The sequence below is a fragment of the Pteronotus mesoamericanus genome, unplaced genomic scaffold, assembly GCF_021234165.1.
Source record: "Pteronotus mesoamericanus isolate MK-2021 breed Mesoamerican mustached bat unplaced genomic scaffold, CSHL_Meso_final contig_26, whole genome shotgun sequence".
Taxonomy (NCBI): domain Eukaryota; kingdom Metazoa; phylum Chordata; class Mammalia; order Chiroptera; family Mormoopidae; genus Pteronotus; species Pteronotus mesoamericanus.
The window spans coordinates 9,383,064-9,408,241 of NW_026555109.1; the positions used below are offsets into that span (position 1 = coordinate 9,383,064).

General features: G+C 40.5%; 1 protein-coding gene across 1 annotated transcript in view; it reads right to left on the reverse strand.

The window, feature by feature from the left end:
- Positions 1 to 19,841, reverse strand: part of EFNB2 (ephrin B2) — a 51,094-nt gene extending 31,253 nt beyond the window's left edge. Inside the window, exon 1 of the mRNA XM_054574381.1 lies at positions 19,191 to 19,841. Coding sequence (XP_054430356.1) covers positions 19,191 to 19,312 — 122 coding nt within the window. The 5' untranslated portion in view covers positions 19,313 to 19,841. The remainder of the gene's footprint in view (positions 1 to 19,190) is intronic.
- Between the last annotated feature and the right edge of the window lie 5,337 nt (positions 19,842 to 25,178).

The following is a 25,178-nucleotide window of genomic DNA, read 5'->3' on the forward strand; positions in this document are numbered from 1 at the left end:
GTGTGTCTCAATGGACTGAGTGCCGGCCTGAGAACTGAGGAGGTCCCTGGTTCGATTCCCAGTCAGGGCACATGCCTGGGTTGTGGACCAGGTCCCCAGCTGGGGGCGTGTGAGAGGCAACAAATAAATGTATCTCTCACATGTTAATGTTTCTCTCCCTCCCTTCCTCTCTCTCTAAAAATAAATAAATATGTAAAAAAAAACAAAAAACAAAAAACAGAGAAATTAAGAAAACAATGCATTTACTATTAAAAACAATTATTGCTTTTTTATTTAAATCCATACAAAAAGACTCCATACTTGAGTGCTTTGGAAGCTTACTTTTTAAGTGTGTGTGAGTGTACATATATATTTTATAATATACAAATAAACTGGCCAGCATACCAGAGACTTTAATTGATGAGATTATAGTTTCTTAGTGGAAAGAGGGTGTGGCTGAGCTTTGAACCTGAATGAATCATAGATTTCTTGCACACCTCACCACTATGTGCAATGGAGCCCCTGAATCCACTTTCTTCCCTCCCATGAACTCACAGTTTCTAAGGCAACATGGGAACAAACAAGAGTAATGTGAGTATAACAACTGAAGCAATGTATTTCATGCCAGAGCCTGAGTGACAAAAAAGTAGAAGATCCTGATCATCAGGAATATACAATTTAGTTCCCTGTGGACAAGCAGGTCCCATGTGTGTCTGATTCAATACTGAATGCCCAAGGGCTGACATATGGTAAATGCTCAATAAGTAACGTAATAGTTGAAAAAAATATGAAAGAACAAATGGAAGCCAAAATATACACAAATAAAGTTAAGTCAAATTAGGTGCCACAAACTATTTGCAATTACAGGCATGGAAGGAATTCTCAAGATAGGACCACCTAGAATTGGGAATAGGGCGCTGCTGACAGCAGAGATGAGATTTCCAGAAGACATCATCCCAGGCATGACAGTGTTTCTGGAGAACAAGGAGCCATGCAGATAAAATTTCAGACCTGTTCTCTCTGAAAGGATTTATGAGTATCAGAGGTCTTCTACAATCCCTTTGTATTAAAAATACAAGGCAGTTAACCACCTCTAGAAACACTAATAACAAAAACACTGCCGTTTTTGAGCACTTACTCTTTGCTGTGCACTCATCAAAGCACCTTACATCTCATTACCTTCATTTAATTATTGTACACGTACCTAACACACAAAACAGATGAGGATACATGTGTGCCAAACATGAGGCACACCAGGAAAAGCCCCCTTTCTCTGCACACTTTTCAGTTCTCACTGCATTACATTAAAGCATAAATCTGGTTTGTGAAATGCATTTTTTTCTAAGTTGAAAGTTTCATAGCTAAGCCATAAAGTTATGGAAAATCAAGAGAAAAATCAATATACACACAAGCTTGTGAGCATCACATAAAGTCTAGCTCCATGCCAATCACCTTAGTTATGCCCAAAGCGGAGGCTGTTTCTGAGGTGAAAGAACCTGATACCATGGCTGACAAAGGCAGCAGTCTGGTATCCCTGCCTTTCTCCCAAGTAGGCCAAAAACCAGAAGGTGAACTCCAGGAGGCCAAGAACCAAAAGGAACTGCCCAACTATATGGAATTCGTGTTTGAAATGTAATGTTACGGAGGGACTTCAGACAATTTATGAGAATCACAGACTATACATGAAAAGGAAATGGGGTGAATTTCTTAATAATACCATTTTTGAATGTAAAACAATGTATTCCATAATGTCAAAATCAAGACAGTAAACGTAGAGTTCTATTTTGGAAGCTAGGTCATTATATTTAGATTTTGATATCTCAAGATTGCTTAGAGAGATTTGCCCTGGCTGATGTGGCTCAGTGGATTGAGTGCCAGCCTGAAAACCAAACGGTCGCCGGATCAAAACCCAGTCTAGGGCACATGCCTGTGTTGCGGGGCCAGGTCCCCAGCAGGGGGCACGTGAAATGCAACCACATGTTGATGTTTCTCTCCCTCTCTTTCTCCCTCCCTTATCCTCTCTAAAAATAAATAAATAAAATCTTAAAAAAAAAAAGACTGCTTAGAAATTTAAAACATCTGACAACATAGTACATCTATGCTCCACCTATTTTGTAATATTTGATAATATACTTATCCTATGTTGACCTAGAAAATGTTAAAAACAAAAAACTATGGTGATGACAACTAACCTATTTTAAATTACTAAACTGACTATCCATAGTGGATGTAAATACAGATTTCTTTCTGGGTGATGAAAAAATGTTCATCTTATAACCAAAAGGAACATAGAAGGAAAGCCCATAGTTACAACTCATAACACACAGATGAGATTGCTTTTATTAAACTACATCCCAAACAAAAAGTAGTTAGTGTCATTTAATAAAGTATGCTGGTTTTAATTCAAAACAAAAAACAAAGATGACCAACAGTGCTTCATGTCCTACATAGGAGAGAGAACACTGCCAGGCCAGTTTCTTCTCTGAGCTAGGCTACTCAAGATCAGAACAGCCACTTTGCTGTTTTCCTGAGAGGGGGAAGCTGAATTTTCCTCCACATGAAGAGGGCCGGGGGCTCAAGGACTGCCTGTGGACATTGGTGCTGTGGCTTTGTACTTTTTACTGGAGGGTTTCCTTGGAATGCTATAAGAGTGGGGCGGACTGAGCAGACATAGGTGACTTCTATGGTTTTTCCCAATGAATTATTCCCAAGCAAGATAACATATTTGATGACTTTGAATCAAATATAAGCCAGTATAATGTGGAATAAAATGGAAACCCAAAGTAGGGTTCCAAAGTTAACTAGCCTGAAATGAAATGATTTGATATAAGATATGTGTTTTCTTCTGATTACCTATTGAATTTAATCCAAGTTTTTAAAAGAAACTCTGAAAACCAGACTGTAATACTTCCATGGAGAATACTTTGAATCAATCTAATAACCTAAATTAGACATTAATATTTAATAATCTAAATTAGATCTCTAATTATCTAAATTACACATTTCAGCTTCATATTCATCATTGTAGAAACTACTTTTATAATACAGCCACTATGTGATACAGTATTCTTTAATGTTTTAATCCACACTAGGAACACATGCTTGTTTAAAAAGCTTAGCATAATGCACTTAAAGCATAAACCAGCCACTAAGAGCTGAGGGATCATGACATGCAATTTTCTTTGATGGAGCAGAACATCACATGTTGTGATGTTGAGTTTGGATTCTTCTATTGCCCAGTACTGCATTATCAAGTCTCACTGGATAAATCAGATAGAGGCGACGATTGCCCGGCTGACTTCTAAACAGGGCCCGATGGAACAAGAGGATCCCTGGGAAGCCAGGAGCTGAGATGTTTAGGGATATCTGTGTAGTGGAACTACAACTACACTTCCCAACCCCCTATGGATCCCCCATTTTCCCTGCTTCTCTTTTCTCTCCTACCCACTCCTGAATTGCCTGAGATCATGACACAGTCACCTCAGGGCAATCATCCAATGACTTCTTTCACATTTCTGAGGTTGTTTAAAATACGTAGGTAACCTAGAACAGCTAAATCACCGAGTGGCTCCTGGATGCTGATAATAGTCTGTGAAAACACACATGAAATACAAAAGATCTGTATTGTTTAAAAAAAGCAATACAAGGAGGTAAATGATTGAAGAATATCCCAAACTACCATATAATCAAGGGGAAGTCAATATGGTGTAACCAAATGCATAAATATCAAGCTGATACAGATGAAAGAGATCAGGATAAAAACATGTTGACAAGAATGACCAGTTTCTATGTCGAAACAAATTCTGGGGCAGGCAAAGCCCCTTCAGCCAGATATGGCAATAGTGTTTCTGACTCAAAGTGTCAACTCAGACCCAGAGCCATTTCTATTTACTGTTATGAACATAAAAATCTATTTAAGTATCTAAAATTTCTGCATATTTATGAAAGGCATTATCTACCTGAAAATAGAACCCCGGTACTCATGTAACAGGACTGATGTAAATCCTGCCAGTATGCAAACGAGGGGGGACAGGAGATCCACACAGGATGATCTATCTTTGGAGCAAGCTGCCAAGCAAAATCAGATTTCATAAGCAAAGAGATGTTATCTTTTTAATGGACAATTACTTTTATTTTTCCTTTCATCTCAAAATTACATCATTAGAATATATGATGTATACTCTAATTTTTAACTTTCAGTGTTTTTCAGAATTTTCTACAATAAACACTACATGATTTATGATCAGATTGGTACATTATTTTTGTACAGTTTCAAAGAATAAGCTATATAATATTCTTAATCTTTCATAACTCTCATTTTAAAAATAAGCATTCAAAATATTTAAAGGCTGTAGAGTTAAATTTTGATGCAATTCCTTAGAAAGGTTTACTAAAAAATATTAATAGTCTGAACTGTCATCTATTTAACTAATCATTCTCCAAGTCCAGAATGTAGTAACAGCTAGTATGCAATGTACAACTAGTTCATTCAAATACCTAAAAAGTATGGGATAGGTACAATTTATGCTTAATCACCGAACTACCCAAACCTGGGCATCGGCGAACATCTTAGGGGCTCAATGCCAGCTTTAGGAACTTTTAGGAACAGATTTACCTTAGCAGTGGGCACACCAAAAACCGTATCACGTCATAAAATAGGTTTATGCACAAATCAAAGTTCTGTATTAAGTACACACTGAGTTTACCACATTTTAGAAAATATGCACTTTTCCCATAAAATACTTTGATTTTTACTTTAATTAAATGTCAAAGGCTGCAGGAAAGAAGAGCAGCCAGTTTATAACATGAGTGAGTCTGCTATTCTGAATAAAGAAAGCACTCTGCTGCTTTGCTGTATCGTTCTTTCCTGTTATCTCCTGACAAAAGATGCACATTGCTCTAGATAAGCCCAAGCCCTTGACCCATAACTTCACCATGTACTTGGGCCTTGGATGTCTATATGGAACTAGAATAGCATTAACATAAAAGCCCAAGATTCCATTCAGAAATACTCTATACACTTGGGAATATAAATACTCCGGACGAGCAACAAATTCACAAGTGTGTGAATTGAGTGGTACATTTCATAAACATGCAGAATATCCAGTATTGCATCACTTCCATTCAATGCTAGAATGCTGCTACCGCTTAATGAGGCATTTTCTAAATGTCCCCAAAAGGAGAGTTTTTTTAAAAAAAATAAAATAAAATGAATAAATAAAAGCAGGACCCTAAAAAGACTTAGGCAATATTGGCCACGAGAAATACTTGGGAAAAAAATTTTCCTTTTTTTGTGGATAGCACTTTACTGCCCCCTTTTGCACTTTAACATTAGAACAAGTTTTTGTTCCAACTTATTCTGAAACCAGAGAGATAATGGAGTGTAACTATAGGGTGTCAGGTTTATACAGAATTAGGTTACCAGATCCCACTGCTTGGAGTAACAAGTAATTACCTTAAAACTTTCAGGGAGCACACCAACACCCCTATCTTCTCAGTGGCTTCAAACCTCCAAGAAATAAAGTAATAATTGGAGGCAGTAATGGACATTTTCTGCTTTAATTTGAATGTGTATGTGCGCTAGAACAACTGCCTGTTTTCACAGGTGCCCCTTTTTTCACACTCTGCTGAAACAAATATTATCTGCAACATGAACCTGATTTATTCAAGGAAAAGAAAAGGGGCATAAAAGCAGGCTATACAATTTTGGACTATTAAAGTGTTATAAGTCTGAAAACTAAGAGGAGAGGCGTGCATTTCAAACTTCACACCAATGGCAAGCAAAATCTTTTCAAGAAAAGGAAAGATGAGAAGCACAGGAATTCAAATGCACTGTGAGCGTATAGGCACACAGACCAGTTTAGCAACTCTTCAGAGCAAGGTGCTACAGTATTTGTGCCTCTCCATCTATGCGTACACTTGACAAAAGTATTAAACTAGTCTAAAGAAAAGTTTTACTTATAAAATTCTAACCTGCAATACAGAGCTAGAAGACCCAGTGACCGCAATTTGCATTTCACAGTGTGTGTGCGCTGATGTGTATACTTTTATTTAAATTTAATCCATTTCCCTCTGTCATTTGACAATCACCATACAAGTCTAAATAATATTAAATTTCACAACCTGCAATGCTGCACAACTGAATGAAAACTGACTCCTTTTTATGTTAATCTTGTCCTTTATTTGTGATATAATGCTCAAAGCACCAGTGGCTAAAGTAATTTTTATTTTTAAATACTCGAAGGTAATATTTTCACAGTTTAAACTTTCTTTCAGAAATATAACACAATAAGTTAATTAACTTTTATCTATTCAATGATTTTCACTGGAATAAAAACCTGCATTTCACAAAAGGACAGCCTATAGCAAGCTGAGGTTGAAAAAGATATCTTCATCTCTAAGTCTTTAAGTGTGTGAAACACAGACACTGTTTTCTTTTCACAGGTTCACAGAGACCAGTTAACCTAAACTAACCCCTACCCCAAAACTTTCCAAACAAAAAATCATGCTGTGCATTTTGTAGTTAGCTAAAGCGAAACCAAGGTGCCTGAACAGCAGGTCTAGGATGCCGTGATGTGCGGTGGGAAAGTGAACAAGGGAGTGAATCACGAAGGCCAGCCTCTGTCATGCCGGCTTGACCACGCTGTCTCCATTATGGAAACAAGTATTTCACAACCCTCAAAAGCAAGAGACGGTGCACACTTCTTTCCCAACTGTAATTTATTTGCACCTGTACGGTCTTGTTCCAAACTGTGCTTTTAGCAAGAGTCTATAAAGGAAGGTGGAACTCTCATTATTTATAGGTGAGGCTCCAGAAAGAAAAATGGCTTTCATAAAGAAAGAAATTTAAAGTGCATTTCCAGAGGCTTCTCTGTTGTTTTAGATATAAGTGTGGAGATCTATTTGATCATCTACCAGAGTGGGAAAATCACAGAGATGAAAGGCACGTGTGAATTATACAGGCAATGAATGGGCTGGCATTTTAACAATGCAAAGAAATGGAACTGAGATTTTAGCAGACAGCAATATCACAACCCATCTGGAATCTGGGTGTATTTTTTCTATGACCCCTCCCATCCCTTTCACTCCCTTCAGCATATTTACAATTTTTTTTCAATTTTGCTTATTTGTAAAAACACTTCATCCATGGTTTACGGGCGAATGAAACTTTGGTGGAGCAAACAGCTCTGAAAGAAAGGGTGTGCACACCACAGGGGTCCGATGCTTGCTCTCCAAGCTGAAGTGTGACTCAAGGACTGAGCCCATCACATTTACCCTGGACCCCGGGCTCCTGCCCTCCCAGTATGTTGCATAGAATGAATGGTCAATAGGTGTCTGTGTAAAGAAAGAATAAATACTTTAATAAGTAAGTTTAAGAAGAGAAAATTCTTTCAGTTCTCTCTTGATATAAGACAAGATTCTTCTTGCCAGCCAAGCATAGTAAGTCTAGCCACACAATTTATAGGGCTGTGCATAATCGCTTTACAACCACCTAAATGGCTGCTTCCTGGATACTTCCTCCTTCCCTGGCTCCAGAGCAGGGCCAGGGCTGGGACTGTGATGGGCATAGGACAGGGAACATTTTCTTGTACCTTTCATAGTTGACAACACCCCAGAGAGTAGGGGGAAGGAGAGGGAAGAGAAACAAAGCAGGCTGCACAACAGCAAGGTCTGCACTGGTAATGTGTGAAAAGAATAAAACCAATTGGGTTACTGATTTCCATACAGATCACCCCAAAGTTGTGTATCTTAGAAAAATGTGAATGGCAATACCTTCTCACTTTGTGGACAATATATTTCCTGTTCAGTCATCATAAACAGCCTGGAATTGCCTTGACCAAAAAACAAAAATACCCCATAAGTTAAATACTCTTAAGTTATTCAAACAAGCTGCTACTGAATTAAAATAAGGAAATTGGACAGGAGGAGATGAGAGGATCCTGGGGTCCTCTAAAAGGAAAAAAGATCTGGTTGAGACCTCCAGCTGGCTGCTTGGTCTACAGGTGTAAGCAGATGATAAGTCCTGGGGAAATGCCATCCAGGGAAATGCCATCCGGAGAGGCTCACTCTGGAGTCAAGAGAACCCCAGGCCCACCAATATTTGCTGCCCGGCTTCCTGAAATAAACTGCTCCAAACTTGCAGAACATCAAAAGCCAGATGGGCTATACTGAATGAATCTACAGGCAAAAAGCCAGAATCCCAGTTTGCTGTAGAAATAGGCCTGGACTTGATTTGAGTCTTCTCAGCTCTGACAAGCTGGAAGCTGGCACAGCTCCCAAAATCCAAAATAAAATGGCATTTAATTGTGACTAGACTCTAAAAAAGATGTCATACTATCTCCTTAGCTTGACACACGCTCTGCATCTAACCAAATGCAACTCCCTTAGAAAATCTGACTTTTTCTCCCAGCAAAGAAACAGTCAAATATTTAAATTTAAAAAATAAAAATGTTAATAACCAAAGGAATAATACCCAGTAAGTGCATTAGTATTCTATACTTTTATAACTCTCTAGTCCCCATTGGGTACAACCTTGTTATAGCAAAGATTTAAAGGATCCATTTATAATGGCATGCCCAACAGAGGAAAGACTGTAAGAAAGGGAAAAAATTACACCGAAAACTTTTTTTATTCACCTAGTGTGTGCTACTTTGAGCAAACACATGCTTAATTTAGCACACAATTTCTGCTTATTCCGTGCAACAGTGTAAAAGAGGCAGGAAATTAGGAGGGATTATGGAACCAGAGTAAACAAGTTCAAACCCAGACTGTACCAGTTATTAGCTGGAGGGCTTTGGACAAGATCTTTAACCAATCCGTGCCCCAGTTTCCCCATTGGTATTACAGGGATCATAAAATACCACTCTCAGATGGCTACTATGAAGGTTGAATGCATCAGTATTCTTCAAGCTGTTAGAACAGCAGCTGGTACATAGTAAGTGCTATATACAATGTTGCTAAATAAAACATACCATGTCCACCACGTAAGTAGGTTTCTAAATAAGAAATGTCATTTAATATTAATGCAAAAAAAAGGCTACATTGCCCATCCCTACAGGTTGAATATGTGTTATGATTCAACAACTCCATCTTTTACTATGCCTAAGTAGAATGCACAAAGTGAATTCTCCATCCATGTGGAGAAGTTCAAAGAGCAGGTTTGGAGTTTTAAATGTCACTAGATCGGGGTAGAAAGCACAAAAGAGAGTATCTAATTCGATAGTACAAAGGAAATAAAAAGGTGCCTCAGAGTAGAAAAGTCTTAAAGAATGCACAAAAGTCTGGCAACTAAACAACTACAATGTAACATCAGAGACTTTAAAAGGTGAAAGTGCCATGTTATAATTTTTATCATCATTTTACTTTTATTTATTTTGCATTTGTATGTGAAAGGCAAACTGAACCAGAACTAGGCACACAACAGATATTCAATTAATTTTAATTAACAGTAGCTGCCATTTATTGGCCCACTGTGCCAAACACATAGCTAAATAAACTCTTTAAGTCCTGACCACAATTTTATTACTTTTATTCAGTACCATTATATAATTGTCCCCATTTTAAAGACAGGACAACTGAGAAGCATCGAAGATAATGCTTCCAAAGTTATACAGCCACAAAAATAACTGAACTGGGATTGGCTCACACAGCCAGATTCCAAAGCATGTACTCTCAACTAAACTAAAATAGCACTTTGCCCAGCTGTCTGCTTAATCATATTGTCTGACCTTTCCATGATCAACACAGGCCTTTTCAAGTAAGGTACTGCTAATTCTCATATTAATAAGGTAGCTGAAAAATCACTGGGTTTGCTATACCGCAGTGCCGATTTTTTTCATTTGTGGGTTCTGTCTTTAAGCTATGCTCAGATAAAATACTTTAGATGTTTGCAGGTGTACACCTTAAAGACAAACAGTGCCCTTAGCTGAAATGTTATTATTTTGAGTGGCTTATTTCAGACACCTACCGTGATTTTGCTTACCAGTGCCTGCTGACTTTCTAGAATCCTCCCCTGGGCAGTTTTTCTGGACACCCCTCCAAAATGAACACCTTTCCCTTCCTCTGTGTTCCAAGTGCCCACATTTCCCATGCACTACAGCACAAGCTGCTTTTGCATCCACCACAATTCCCTCTACTCCTCTTAGGATTTAAATCTTTTGAGGGCAGAGATTGTTTTTCTTTGTATTCTCAGAGCCTAGTAATAGACCTCACAGTTCATAAATGCTTGTTGAATAAATCAATAAATTATCCACTATCAATGATCCCTTATGGCTTCCAAAGGGGCAAGAATGGGAGCACAAAGCAGTGAAGCAGGCCCAGATTTCTTTTCTTCAGAGATCCCAAAACAGCCTTTAAGAGGATGATGACATAATGTTGAGTAGTTTTCAAAAAAGGCTGATCCACTCAAGGTGTGATCTCTGACCAGCATCTGCATCAACTGAAAGCAGTTAGAAATGTAAATTCCAAGTCCCACCCAGACCTCAGGAATCTGGAAATCTGAGTGCAGGGCCACAGTCCTGTTTTAACAAGCCCTCCAGGTGATTCTGATGCCTTAACGTTCGAGAGCCGCCGGTCTAAAGGTAGATCTCCAGTGGCAGATGATTTGTTAACACGAAGTAGACAACTATAAACATACATTTGGGTTGTGTCTGTTCATTCAACTAATATTTACTGGATGTCCATGCTAGCTAGTAGATGATGAAATAAAACAGTTGTTCTCCCTGCCTTTTAGGGACAGGGAGAGTGGTGGTGAAGATTAAGACTTGCATATGAATCATGATGGTGCAGTGTATAATGATCTTCCTATGCTCTAGGTATTTAACTGAGGTGCTATGGGATTATAGAGAAAACATTTGAAGAAATTATGTTTGATCTACTATGTCATAAAGAGAGGATACTCATCTAGGGTAAACTGTGAACTTTATAGACAATCCATTGTAATAAAAGATCCATTTTTCCATAGACAAAGGGGGATTTGGGACTGACGACTGCTTGTTCTTATCCAAAATGTACCCCAAATATAGTCCTTGTAGTTAAATGAAAACTGTCATTTTTTTAATATTGTCTGCAGGTCGATACATTCTGAGCTGGACTTGAACATAATTGGCCCAGCCCCACTCACTTACTGGGCAGTTCCTATTCAGGTAAATGTTGTCAGACCAGATTCAGAAGCATCACGTCTGTTGGTGGAGACACACTGGGCCTCAGGTTCCTAGGCTGGAACATGAGAGGCTGAAGAGAAGCTGAAAGCAGACATGTCAGACACTCTGGCTCTCTAGGTCAGAGATTCTGATATGCACAGGGGTAAGGTATCCTGCAGGGAGTATAGACTGGGGGGGCTACAGTATGGTAGGTGGAAGGTAGGGAGTTGTACCCCTCCCCAACCCCCCAACGCACACCCCTACCAAACAAATCAAAGCCTAGGACATTTTCCTCCAACACAAACACACTGACACACTGGTTTCAAAAAATGTGGGTAGCACTCATAATTATTCTGGGTGATACAGGAGTAATCTGTACATTAAAAAGAGTAATGACTCGGGTGCAATAGGTACTTAACTGGCAAGTTTCGGACGAATGATACAAGGACTGTAATCAAAACTATATGCAGTCAAACTTAAATGGAGAAAATGAACTGGATTATTGAACAATTTTATGTAGAAAGCATGAAGAATATACAGTACTTGCAAAGTTTTCAAAGCAAGGCAGGGCATCAGTGGTTCATTCCAGCATTCAGAATGTCTGCCCACTACTGGGAATAGTCAGAGCGTTTCTCTAAGTATGCCTTAAAGAAAGAAAATTGCAAACTATTAATACTTCACTACTGCCAATTTTCTCTATATTTTGTTTAGAGTAACTAAGGGCAGAAATAACCTGTTTTTCTTTAATGGAGCATTCTCTTACTATGTTTTTTATTTGAAGTCAGTAAGCGTGCACTCACCTGTCACAAAATGCTTTGAGCTAGAATTACATGTTTGAATTTATACATGAAAAGGAAAATAAAGAGCCACTGCTGATTTGCTGCAGGAGCAACAGAAATAGGTTTACCTGGCATTCAGTGGGCACGGAAAACATTTCATAATTGATCACCTATTCTTTTTACTAGTTAGCTAGAATCAACCATCCTTACCTTTAACACTTCCGAAATATGTTCACAGCAGGTAGAACAAACCTAAATGTTGGATGACGGTGTTAGTAAGCAAGTGGCAGGACTCTCCACCATCATTTCTTTAATCACTTTAACCCCTTTCCTAATAAAAGCTAAAGGCCAGGGTAATCCAGCTTCTTCTTTTGTCATCTGCTTGCCATAAATATGCACCAGTTTGCAACTGAAAAGCTGAAGGAGGCCGCAAGCTTGCTGGACATTTATCATGCTCTGTTCCCTGTTAACAAGCAAATACTTTAGCTGAATGGGCTATTAGCAATCATTGTCAAATGTAGAATGCAAGGTGCTTGGATGTGACCAGCTTGTAAATTAGGGGGTGTCCCTTCTGTCTGATGAATCTAGACAAGTGCAATGGATCTTTTGATATAGATTACTGAATTAAGTTAGAAAGAAAGGTAAAGCAGTAAGCCCTAGGTATGACAGGTCTATGTGCAATCATTTAAAAAATATTTTTAATCTATGACAGCCACATTATAAAGACCAGTAAAACAGGCAATAATGCAATAAATCTATAGCCCAAAACAAATGGTCAAGTCAGCTGTCTGAGAATTAGGAATAATCAATGAAATGGGTCTGAAATAGAATATTTAGGAATAACAAAGATCTTCAGACACTCACAGAATGTGTTAGTCCCCATGTTTCTGTTAAGAAAACAGCACCGAATCCCCTTGAGTCAGCCACTTCATCACAAAAGACACTTGGGGTGTTTGTAGCCTTCAGTATTGTCAATGTCTTAAGAGTTCACACTCTCCTAAAGAACTGCTAGAACTTTTCTTCAACGCCAAATAGGAGGCAATAAAGCAAATATTTCCTTTTTGGTTTGACCCAATTGCGGATGTTACTCTGCATGTAACTCAATCATGGCTTCAATGGCTTATTTTGCTTAATGACTAAAATGGAAAGTGTGGAAGGTGAAAACAAAAGTACAGCTTATTTACAAGGTTGCTCATTACAAGGGGCAGTAAGATTCAACAGCATGACAATTTTGTTGTTTTTGTATTTAACTTTAAACTGAGCAGCACTAATGGTTTTGTAAGCATTTTGTTTATATGAGGGGCACCTATCCCCTTCAACTCAAAGGTTAAGACTCACATTTATAAGTAAAATATCACCTAGAGAGAGCCCATTGGTTTGGGGATATTGGATTACTACTGATTGGAATAAAAACTAAATTCCTCCCATTATTTATTTTATTATATATTTTTTTCAGGGTGGGAAGGACAAAACTCAGAGAAGAGCTATCTGGTTGAGGGAGAGGGACAATAGTGTTTACCCTTTCTTATCCCGCTCTGTGCGAGATGGCTCACGGTCTGAGAGATGGCTGAAATCAAAAGGTCTCTGTTTTCTTTTCAGATAACTCCAGCCCTACCTATCCCCCTCTGGTCTCTGTTCCTTCCCAGCATGTCCCTGCCTGAAGCCCAAATAGATTAAGGCAGGGACCGCCAAGTGCAGTTAATCCTACAGAACGGCTGTCGCTGTTAGGCCAGGAGTTAAAAAGAAAAATCTTGCAGGCCTTAACAACTGCAGTGATGTGAAATTTTAATCAGCCCCAATCTCAATCTGTAAAAAAGGCAGTCAATGAAATCTACCTTTGCCATATTATCTGCCACCAATGAGCAAGAACTGAACAGCTTTTCTTTCCTGCTTTAACCATCCCAGGCCACAAGTAGGGCTTTCATACTTTCTAATCCCAGTTTCCAAGTCTGTGTGGTTCTCACATAATAGCCAACAGCCTGGAGCAAGGGCCTTCGTTTCTACACCCTTTTCAGAGACGTGTCATTTCCAACATCAAGCTAATCTATATGTTGCCATGGCTTCACCCTTTATCTGCCTTTACATCTTATGAACTGCATGGATTTACCACATTATTTTTATCTGAAAGACAGAAAATGGTGGTTTTATTGCCATACAATCAGATTACTGCTGCTAGTTTCTCTATGCCTTTTTACCATACTTCAATCAAAAGGGATCAGTTTCTTTATACTCTGCCCTTGATTTACATTACATCTGTAAAGACCTAGTCTGAGTTGTAATCCCCTTATTAACTATGACCAGGGTTGATTTGCCTAAAAATAAAAGCAAATTGTGTCAGACCCTTTCACTTTGTTTTTGATTCGGAACTACAAAATGGATTACTAAAGAAATCTTCAGAGTTCACACGGCTAGTATAGTACTGAATTTAAAATGAGAATTAAACAAGTTAAACAGGGGAGCCATGTCAATGGTTTACATTTTCCATCATGGGAGAAAGGCTGAATTGCTTACGTCTTTGTATTATTTGGCTTTAGAGAGACAATGAAGCCACAGGAATTTTTCCAAGCTGTTCGGAACACTGTCCTATTCGCTATCCTTCCTTCTCTGCTTTTCTTGTATTTCTTTCCCAGCCTCATTCTAATTCCTCCCCTAAAAAATGGTGTGTGTGTTGGGGGCAGGCGGGGGGTGGGGGCTCTTCCCTGAAAGAGCTAATTCCTAACTAGAAGCTTATAGTTCTATGGGTTCTGCATATTTTAATCAAAATATTTTAAACAGTTGAACACTCCTATTTAAGTCTCTACCCGTCTATACAAAGAGTGAGCTCATAAGCAAATCTATGTAGATGTATGATAAGTGACCTGAAAAACAGGCTCTTTATGTCAGCAGCAAATGAAGGTAGAGATTAAGCAGACAGGAGTACCATTTTAATCATTATTTTTCTTAGAAAAGCGCTTCTTTTTGTCTAATTTGCAATGCAAGAGTTTAAAAATAAAGTTTTCATAAAATTGTAAAGAAATACCTTTCTTAAAATTTTTTCCTTTCTTGATGAGGGTCTAGCTACAGTATTTCCTTCCCCCCTCCACTCCCATTCCTATGACGCATCACTGTAATCATGCTGGGATCTCAAATAGTTTCCTATTAGGAGAACACACTGGGAAATGTTGCTCTAAGGTAGATGTTCATACCCAACCTCCTGGGAGCTACCTGAAGCATTTCAATGGAAGGCCAAGTAGCAAAGATTTAGTTGCTCCTTTTGCAATGTCGATTTGAAGGTAATTATGGTGGTGTTGTGGTGATCCACCAATTAAAGGGCTTATCTTAGTAAATTTACAGATAAGAGGTTTTAAAATAATTAATCAAAACCTACGCATTATTATTTCAGCTGACTCCATATGAGGAAGCCATGTCAACCTGGAGTGTGTGTGTGTGTGTGTGTGTGTGTGTGTGTGTACGTGCACACGCGTGCGTGTGTGTTAAACTGACCTGGAAATGATGCCTAAATCACCTGTTCTCATACTTTTTTAGCCTAGGAGTCAGAAACATTTAAGAATGTCAAAGTCATTTGCATTTCTTTGCATCAGTTGGACAAGTGTCAACAGCTATGCCTTGTGAAAGATTTAGAACCAAGTGCTTAACAAATCATCTTAACCTCCAGCTCCCGTTTCTGAGGCTTGAAGCTGTAATTGCTGAGGTTAAAAAGTACAGTCCCTAGACAGACGATTCCCAAATAAATTCTCTTCTGGCCTGAAAGACGGCTACAGAGCATATTGTGAGATATAGCTTTAGCTCCATCTTTGTGCTCTCTCTGGCTCAGTTGTCCTGTGGAACAACGACAGTCCATTACCTACAGTTTATCATCCTGACAAAACGTGAGGAATGTGGATGTGAAAGCACTAACAATTCCACCCCTGGTGCTTTGTGCTTTTTTCTCTCTATATTAAAACCGACAAGATTAACCCAAACGCAAACTGTGGAGCATAGTTCAAGGGGCTATTCAATCAGTGCTGAATGTGCATTTGTTTACCTACAAAAATAAGAATTTCAGACACAATGGAAGGCAGGCTGGCTTATATATGGTATTGAATGGACTGTTTAAACAGCACTATCCATTGTAGTTTATTTTATCAATCTCTGACAGGTCTGTATTTATTCAGAGCCTGACTGTGGTGGAGCCCATGTATGATAGGTTATCTGGATATTATCCGGCCATTCTTTTCTATAAAGTCAATCAATATCAGGAATTCAGTATTATGTGGGGAAAAATGACATGGGAAAAGCAAAATGCTTTGTTACCTAACTAGTATGTGGTGCACAGGAAGTAGCACCCACAGACATAAGAAATGAATGCTCAACTGAAATTTTCAACGAAGTCAGTGTAATTCATTCTAGACGACCATACCAATACACACTTGCTCATGCTACAGTGAAATCAGTATTTTTTTTTGAAAGACAGACAACTATTTTATTTTGGAAAAACATCATGCTTGGAAAAAGCTGTTCTACTGAAATGTTAATTAGAAATACATGAAAGCCAGATTTGCTATTCTGAGGTTAAAAAACCAAAACCAAAACCAAAAACAAACCTTAAACAACCTATATTGGCTTCAACTGACCCACCTCTATCAGAGCCTAGGGATGCAATGTTAATAATCCAACAGAATTAATGTTTCAGTATACCGAACTTCCAATTACTGCAAAAACTCTCAGAGATGGGAGCAGCAGACAGTGTGATTAAAGTGGTTATGGAGACAGTGAATTTATAAAGGATTTTCTGGACCCTGTTATATAAACAGCTGCTGTATTCTCCCTATGTCCACCACCTGCTAAAAAAGCTGACCCCTGAATGAAACAAATCTAATTACTGATGGTTGCTTCATTACAAATGAATTGTTCCTCAGTTCATACGAACTGCTCTGAAACTTCAATGCATTTGATTACCTTCCTGCCACATCACATTGACTGACAAACTTTTCCCTGGAAATATATCATCAACCTCCCCCAAATAAAGTGATCCTTTCACAGAGGGGTTTTTAGTCATTCCTCCAGGAAGAAATCTTTCTGATCTTTCAAGCTAGCATTCACAGCTGCATACTTTGGCAAGTAGACCTTTTCCAGGACAAATTACCCAGTCCTCCAGGCAAGCCATTATCACAAGAACCATAAAAGAAATTCTACTCTTAAGGACTGGAGCAATGACGCCAACAGCAACATCAGCAGTGCAAGGAGGCAGGCTTCTTTCTCTAAAATGTAGGCCTCCAGCAGGTCTCTAAACCTGTGGCCACAGCTGAGAAAAACATAATAATGCTAATCAGCAGGACAGTCAGTAAAGAGTAGTCACCCCTATATGCATTAGGAAAAGAAATATTAATGTCTAAACTTTACACTGAAATAATTATTTCTCTACCTTTTTTTCCAAGTAGGTATTTCAAATGCTCCTCCCAGAAACACGCAAACTAGTGGTTAATAATGCAAAAATACACACAGAGCTGAACGCTGGAGGTATTAATGGGGATTTATTTAAACTAGATTTAAATATAAACATTAAGTCCTGATGGGGGAAAAAATAAACCCCCAAAGACAGTCCGTCAGTGAAAGTGCAAAGTGGAGTTGAGCAAGCAGCCTCGGTGAAGAGGGAAGAGGGCTGGGACCGCGAGCATTGCGCATGGAAGAGTGACCTCTGTAGGCACAAAGCGAGCACTGGCTGGCCTCATCACGGCTCCCCAAGCCCGGCTCCCCGCCCGCCTCGCCCGGGCACCGGCTGCTGCGAGCAGGTCCGAGCCCGGCGCTTTCCGGCACCACCTGGTGTCTCATGATTCGGTATCAGGGTAAAGATGTTACTGACACTTTAATTGTTCAGCAAATACATTAAATCTTGCAATAAAAAAATAAAGACGTCCATACTAGATGAGGCCAATTGGAAGGAGGCTGCATTAAGTAATTTTTAAAATATGAAGTGTTGTGAAGTGCCATCTAGTATCATGCATAAATTTGTTTGATCCGATCTACAACTGTGATGCTTCTTACCCTTGTAACTGGGATTCTTGGTTAGCGTGTTGGTGAATGTGAAATTGACCACTTTCAAAGGAGTGGATATCAATTTTTTAAAATAAAGATATGATTTCTAAACCAATCCCCCGTCTCTTTACTCCTAAAATCCATGGCCAACTTACTCAATTAGGCCATTGATTTTGCTTCTGATCTCCAGGGTCCAGCCAATGTCTACATAGTTTTCCCAAGTTTCCCAAGACTAAAATTTCATTATTCTGTAAAATATTTTTTTGCATGTGATTCAAAGTACATCCCAAAAAGGAGGTGATATGCAATACTGAGTGCACAGACGACTAATTAGGGGTTATTTAGGGATGGGTCGCCTTTCCTAAATTCTAAATGTACTCTGGTAGCTCACACGTGAAAGTTAATCTCCACAAGGCCTGGCTTTCTCCCGGCTGCACTTTCTGATAAAAGCAAGTCGGATCTAAGGATCCCTTCTTGTCCAAGGTTCCCCAAGCTTGAAGGCTTTAGCTAAGGGCCTTAAGCTTTTGCAGAAAACTTCCGTACAATCAAGTCAGCTATCGGGACCGCACAGAGTTCGGGACCACCGATTTAGAAACGAAGGGAGACACCGACGAGCAGACGGATCCCCAGGAAAAGGCCAAGGCCCGTCTGTCGGGCGGAGAGCAGAGGGCTCGACCCTAGAGCTCTCCGGAGGAGCAGGCGAGCTCTCCGAGCACTCTCGGGCAGGCGTCGCGCGGCCGAGACGCGCGTGCTCCGGGTGCTACAGACGGCCCATGGACACTGGCTCCCTTCTCCGGGATGCGCACACTTCTCCGAGACCGCCGTCCCCGCTCCCCCGCGGGGCCCGGACCGTGCTCCTCCAGGGTGCAGCATCCCCGCCTCTCTCCAGAGCCTGCCAGACCCTACGCGCCTGCCAGCTCTATTTGTGGCCTTGTTCTCCATCCTGTAGAAGTAAGGGTTCGGTATGGCCATCAGATACCTTCGCGGACCTGGCACCAGAGCCACAGGGGGCTTTTCAGCGCCGGTGAGTTCACGAAGGGGAGGACGGTGGGGGGTGGGGCGCCTTCGGACTGGCGCTCCGGCTGGAAGGCCGAGCGAGGACTCTACCAAAGTGTAATGTGGCGTGGATGGGGAACGGGGTTCTAGGGAGAGAGGGGCGTAATACCGAGGTTTCAGAAACGAGCTCTGAGGTTCCGCGGCCCGACCCTTCCTCCCGTACAAAACGCACGGCACGGCAGACCCCGGGGTTGTGAGGGTGATCGCGGATGCCACTTACTTGGAGTTCGAGGAATTCCAGTAGATGGGCTCTAAAACTATCGATCTGGAAATCGCACTTCTGCATAAAACCATCAAAACTCCCCAGCAGTACTTCCACACGGAGTCCCTCCTCGCGGCCATGGCCAACCCGCTTCCAGCTCCGCGCACTCGGGGCGGCGGAGGGACGGAACGCGGGCCGGAAGCCCCAATCCTCCAGGCAGAAAAGGGGGAGACCACAGACAGCTCTGGGGCGCGTCGAGCAGCTCCAGTGGTCGCCGAACCCAGGGGCGCTCCCCTCGGAGCCCTCAGGGGGAGAGGCGAGAGCGCACACGCGGGGCGCGGCGACGCGGCGGGCTCGAGGCTCCAGGTCGCCGCGCCGGACCCAGCTCGAACCGTTGGCTCCCGTGCGGCTCCAGGGTGCCGGGCGCGGGGATGCAGGGAGGGCGCGCGACCGAGACACAGAAACGGAGAGACGACTAGGCGCCGGCGGCCGGCGCTGCGTCCCGAGCGGGGCCGCCTCGCACTATAGATCCAGGAGGGCGGGCAGCGGCCCGAGCGCACGAGCGCCGAGTCGACGCGGTTCCATGTCCCGGAGCTCGGAGAGGTGTGGGATGTCTCAGGGAGCGCGGGAGCCTCCTCACTCCTCGCGGCTCCTAGCCTGCAGAGCAGGCAGGGGGGCTATCGGTCCCAGCCACGGGCGCCGGACGCGCGCGAGCCTTTGTGTGCGGGTAGGGCACCAGGACCCGCTCTGCGAGCGGCTACTCAATCCCGCCGGCGCCGCTGTCCCTGCCGAGGAGAGTCAGCGCGACCAGCGCGCTGTCAGAGCACTATAAACGTGGGGCCCCGCCCCGTACGGCTCAGCCTATTGGTCCGCCTCACAGCAACTGCACGTTGGTTGGGCAGCTGGCCCGTCGGTCATTTGCCGCCGTCCGACATTGGGCACCGCGAGGCGGGGCGCCGGCTGACAGGTGAGCCCCGCCCTTGGCCCTCCGGCGGCGGCGGGAGGGGAGCCTGCGGAGCAGAGGGGCCTGTGTGTGCGACGCTAGGCCCCTGCGTGGCGGGACGGAGAAGCTGAAAAGGAACGCCGAGCGGGAGAGGGGACATCACAGTGCCACCTATCTCTGCTCTCAGAACGCGACTTTATTGCTCTGCAAGTGTCCTAACTTTGAAAGAAGGACAACGTTGAGGGCCAAACTTTCCCTGCTGAGTAAAAGGCGGTGCGTTTTCCGGTGCGTCTTATTTAAATGATATGTCCCCTCGGCATAGTCAGACCCACAGCCCGTACATCCCCTTCGCTGCCCCAACCAGGTCTCTAAGTGAGGCGTTTGAGACCTGATTTCGCTACCAGACGTCAACGGGGCCGGGAGATGTAAAATGACTCCCGGGAATGAGGGCAGAAGTACTGGGGCGTGCTGACGTCCGGCCTCTCATCCTTCGTGCCTTGCTTAGCACGAAGACAGAACTTCTTTCAAGTGCCACCAGCATGCCCAAGACTACCGCGGGACCTTATCCTTAGTTAGCCTCTGGGACACACTCATCCTTCCCCAAGGTGACCAGGAAGTTAGGGGTGACGCTATCAAATAGCACACAGAGAGGTAGTAGAATTTCTTCTTTTGGGTTCTTGACGAAGTGCTCTCCAAAGAACGACTTGGAGGAGCGCCACCTTGTCGACTGCTTCCACGGACCCACGGCGCCCACTGGCGGCCAGCTCGACATCTCAGCGTGCTAGAGCGCATGGACTACCCACCCGGACTCGTCTCCCATTCCCCTCCCCCAATCTAATCACCCAGATAAAGTCCAAAGGAAACTCTTCAGTGACCAAGAGCAGAACACTGCTGAAATAAGGCACAATTCAGACTGAAAAAATGTACAACTCAGTCTGGAAAAAAAAATAAGTATGCCGTATATCCACAATATACTTTAAAAAACTCCAAACCTGGTCTACTCCAGGATTTAATGATTCAGACGTAAAGAATCGGGCAGTGTTCCTACAATTTTATTTTTTTAGCCAAATTATTTGCTAAGCTAAATTTAAAAGAAATTACCTCGTTTAGATACTATTTTTTTTCACTGTTTGTAATTCTGAAGATTTTATGGTGTATTAAGTATTCATTTTTTGAATCATAAATTAACGTACATTTAGTGTAAGATCAAAAAACATTTAGGATACGCGAGGTTGTGAATACATTTGTATTATTCCTAGTTGATCTTTATGGGAGAAAACTTTATATTCCTCAGCTGCAAATTTTAAGCCTCCAACTTGTAAGAAATACTTAAAAAAAAAAAAAAAAAAAACCAACCTCGAAGGCAGTAAAACCGATTCCAAGTCATCAGCAGATTCCCGGACTGGAAAACCAGGAAGGAACAGGCAGTATTACTCATATCACAAGGGTTAAAAAAGTCTTTAACAAGCTAAAAACATTTAAGGAATTCATTTAAAATTTATTATAAATCTAGTTTAAAGATCTTTTAAAAGAATGGAGTATATCACTATCAAACTTACATAGTGAAGTTCAAGTTGTGACCTCTTAGCTCCTACATCCTCTCTTCTAGTAAACTAGAGGAAATAAAGGAAATTTGCAGTTTCTGAAAATAAGCAGACTTCCATTTTTAGTAAATCAGATAATTTTCACATCCACAGCATTTTACCTTGGGAAAAATGTAAATGCACAAGTAAAGATTGCTCCCTATCTGTATTTGACCAAAAAATAAAATCCTACACAAAAGATTTCTAGTGTATAGCTTTAGAGTGTGAATATGTATCAATCTACTTTCAGTAAAAATGGAATAATTAGCTGTAGACTATGTGAAAATCACCAGGAGTGGCAACTTCAGGTTGCTGATGTTCCACTGTTGAGTAACTTCAAAAGCAACATGTCAAACCATATATCATGCCAGCCCCCCCACAAATGTTTTTACCATGTACAGAAGACAAAGAATTTTTAAGCATGCCAATCCAAAAAGAACGAACCACATCAGTTTGATATTTCTTTGTATTTCGACTTCATTTTACAATTAAATTGTTGGCTTGGAAAATATGTAATTTACTAGCATATAACTGAAATTTTACTTTAGCACAGAAAGTTATTTTAAACAATTTCTAGAGTTCAGAAAGAAGCTTCTAGAAGTCAGATTTTAAAAAAATTTGGGAATTTCATTGTCAATTACAAAGATTGATAAATATGTTTGGGTAAATGTCCAATGAGGTGGCAAGTGTTTAATTCTAGCTTATAAAACGAGAGCAAATCCACCTTACTACCTTTATTTCTCTCCCTGTGAATCCCTGGTCATGTGCTGATCTTTAGAACTTAGGTATCTTATATGTTCCTTGCACAGTAATCTACCAATTCTAACATGTACTTCAAAAGACATCTTTAACATAACTTCTGTAAAAACAAAAAACAAAAGCTTTATCTAAATGTAACATTACTGAAAAAAATTCTGAAATTTTATGTGCATGATTAAATGTTGTTCAAGCCATGAACTTTCAATGTAGCTCTAAGTCTCTACCAAAACTGTATTGTTTCCTGGCATTGCATGCAGTTTGTTTCAAACAAGTCACTTAAACGTTTTTAGAAATCTGCAGATCACATTTTGCTCAATTTACTGGGAAGACTTTTCAAACAAGTAGAAAATAAAACTGTTTCTTAAAACTTTGCCACTCCTACCCCATCTATCAGCTTCTAAAATTCAGGTAACACATTGAAGCTTCCTAAATCTACTTATTTATGAATTTGGTAGAAGTGTTATACACAGGGCTCTTTGTCAAAAGAAAAAGCTCTTCCCCTTTGGGAAATTTAGCGACATCTCATACCTTATAGATCGCACAACGTATTTCTTATGAAACCAAAATACCATTATTTTCCACTACAGTAGTCATTTCAATCTCTAGCTTAATTAATAATTACTTTTACATTATTAATGCAAAAGTGGCACATTTGGAGAGTACAGTTAGAGCTCCAACTATCTTGGGCACCTGGCATAAACCTTCATTTATTTGCAAATCAACAGGTTTAGAAGACCAACCAAACTCCAGTCATCATTCCAAATGGGATTAGGTAGTGTGGTGGAGACACACATGCAATAGCAGGCTGTGCAGTTTTGACTCTATCACCGGACTGTAATACTTTACATTCTCTAAACAGCATTTCCACTTTCTGGACTGATGATATAGACATACTGTATTGCCTAAATAAAGTTAAATGCTACTCTAACAAATGTATCAAACAGCAGCCATTAGATAATGGATCTCCTAAAATGGGTCTTTAAAATAATTTCTGCTCCCCCTTTAACCCACTTTACAGTAAGATATTCAACAGCATTTAGAACCAGCTGCAATTATATACTCCTTTAATTCCTTACATTGTCACTTATCTAGTCCATAGTGGAAACCTGGAAAGTGAAGGGAATAGTCATTATCCAAATGTATATGAAGTACAAACCCACTTTATTCTAATGCAAACAAAGCCAGATTTAATCAACAATATACTAATCTTAAAAAATATACTGAGACAATATTAAACACACATGCACACCTTTGCCTGAGCAGGAGTGAAACTGCTGGGTCAGTGAATTTGTACTTTTTAACTACCTTCATACATACACTCAAGAAATACGTGTAACACATTCTACTGTGGAACATCCTCTGATCAACCATGGAAGACGCAGGAACGGAACCTTTTTTTCAGAAAACTTCCAATGAAGTTCAATCTCTCTCTCTCTCTCTCTCTCTCTCTCTCACACACACACACACACACACACACACACACACACTCTCTCTCTCTCTCTCTCCCCCCTCCTTCCCCCCCCCTCTTTTGATATTGGGTCATCTGTATCCCCTTCCAGTGTTTCCTAGATGCCAATCAGTTACTCTAATACAGATACACAATATATTGGATCACGCAATGTGATCTAATCCTCTGAAAACCAGTAAGGACAAATCTGCTACAAAATGTATATGGTAAACATAAATCTAGATTACTGCACCACTAGCAACTCCAACCTTACGGACAATTTAATTTAAAAAACTGAGTAAACGAAAAACACAAGTAACAAAGTACTGTAATAGCAAAGGTATCAAGACAATGAATGGCAAGTTAACAAATGAAAAAGTTGGGCCTACTGCTTGAGCTTTCAAAACCCATTCTAGATCTTTAGAATGAAGTCCTTAATTTCTTTTACCTTCAGTGGTCTTTTTAGATCCTTTCACTAATTAGTAACACTCTGGTATTTGAGTGTTCATAACACTACTGGACGAAGTGACAGGCTTCAAAAGTTAAGATACTCGGCTTTCCAAATTTCTCGTGGCCAATTAATACAAAACAGTCCAATGGTTCTGGTATAAAGAACAGGTAATTGAGAAATGAAAACAGTTCTAGTTAATAATAAAAGCTTTGAAGAAATTTAAAGTGACAAATGGAGGATCCTCAATGCAAAATGAGGCATTAGAAATGATAGAGTTCAAATGGCCAGATTTTATACTTACTTTACTTCGTAATATGAAAAAATACACAGCCACTGAAAATTGGTACTGGTGGCCATACAAAAAAAGCTATGCACATATATTAGCACAAGTAAATGACTCAGCATTAGTTAACTGAGAGCAGAAATGGCCTAAGTTGCTATATCTTTATAAGGGAAACTGGTGCATTAAACCTCTCAGTACAAACTCCTTCCCCTCTTTGTAAGCATTAGAGAGTCCTCACACCAAGCTTATTTCAAGGTTTAGTTATACAACTGATTTAATTCTGCAAACTCCACAATAAAATTGGCAATAACTACACATTTTAAATACTGCAATAAAAAGTCATCAGTTGACGCTATAATGCATTAGAAGTAACCTAAAAAATGAAATTGTGAAGAAAGGCATTATTTAATAATTGGAGAACATTTGAACTACTAATAGACTGGGAGAAAATCTGAACTTTTTAAATATGTACACAAAAGCAGTGAAAACAAATGAAGAAAACAAATTACTACACATTGTTGCAGCACAGAAGATTGGGTG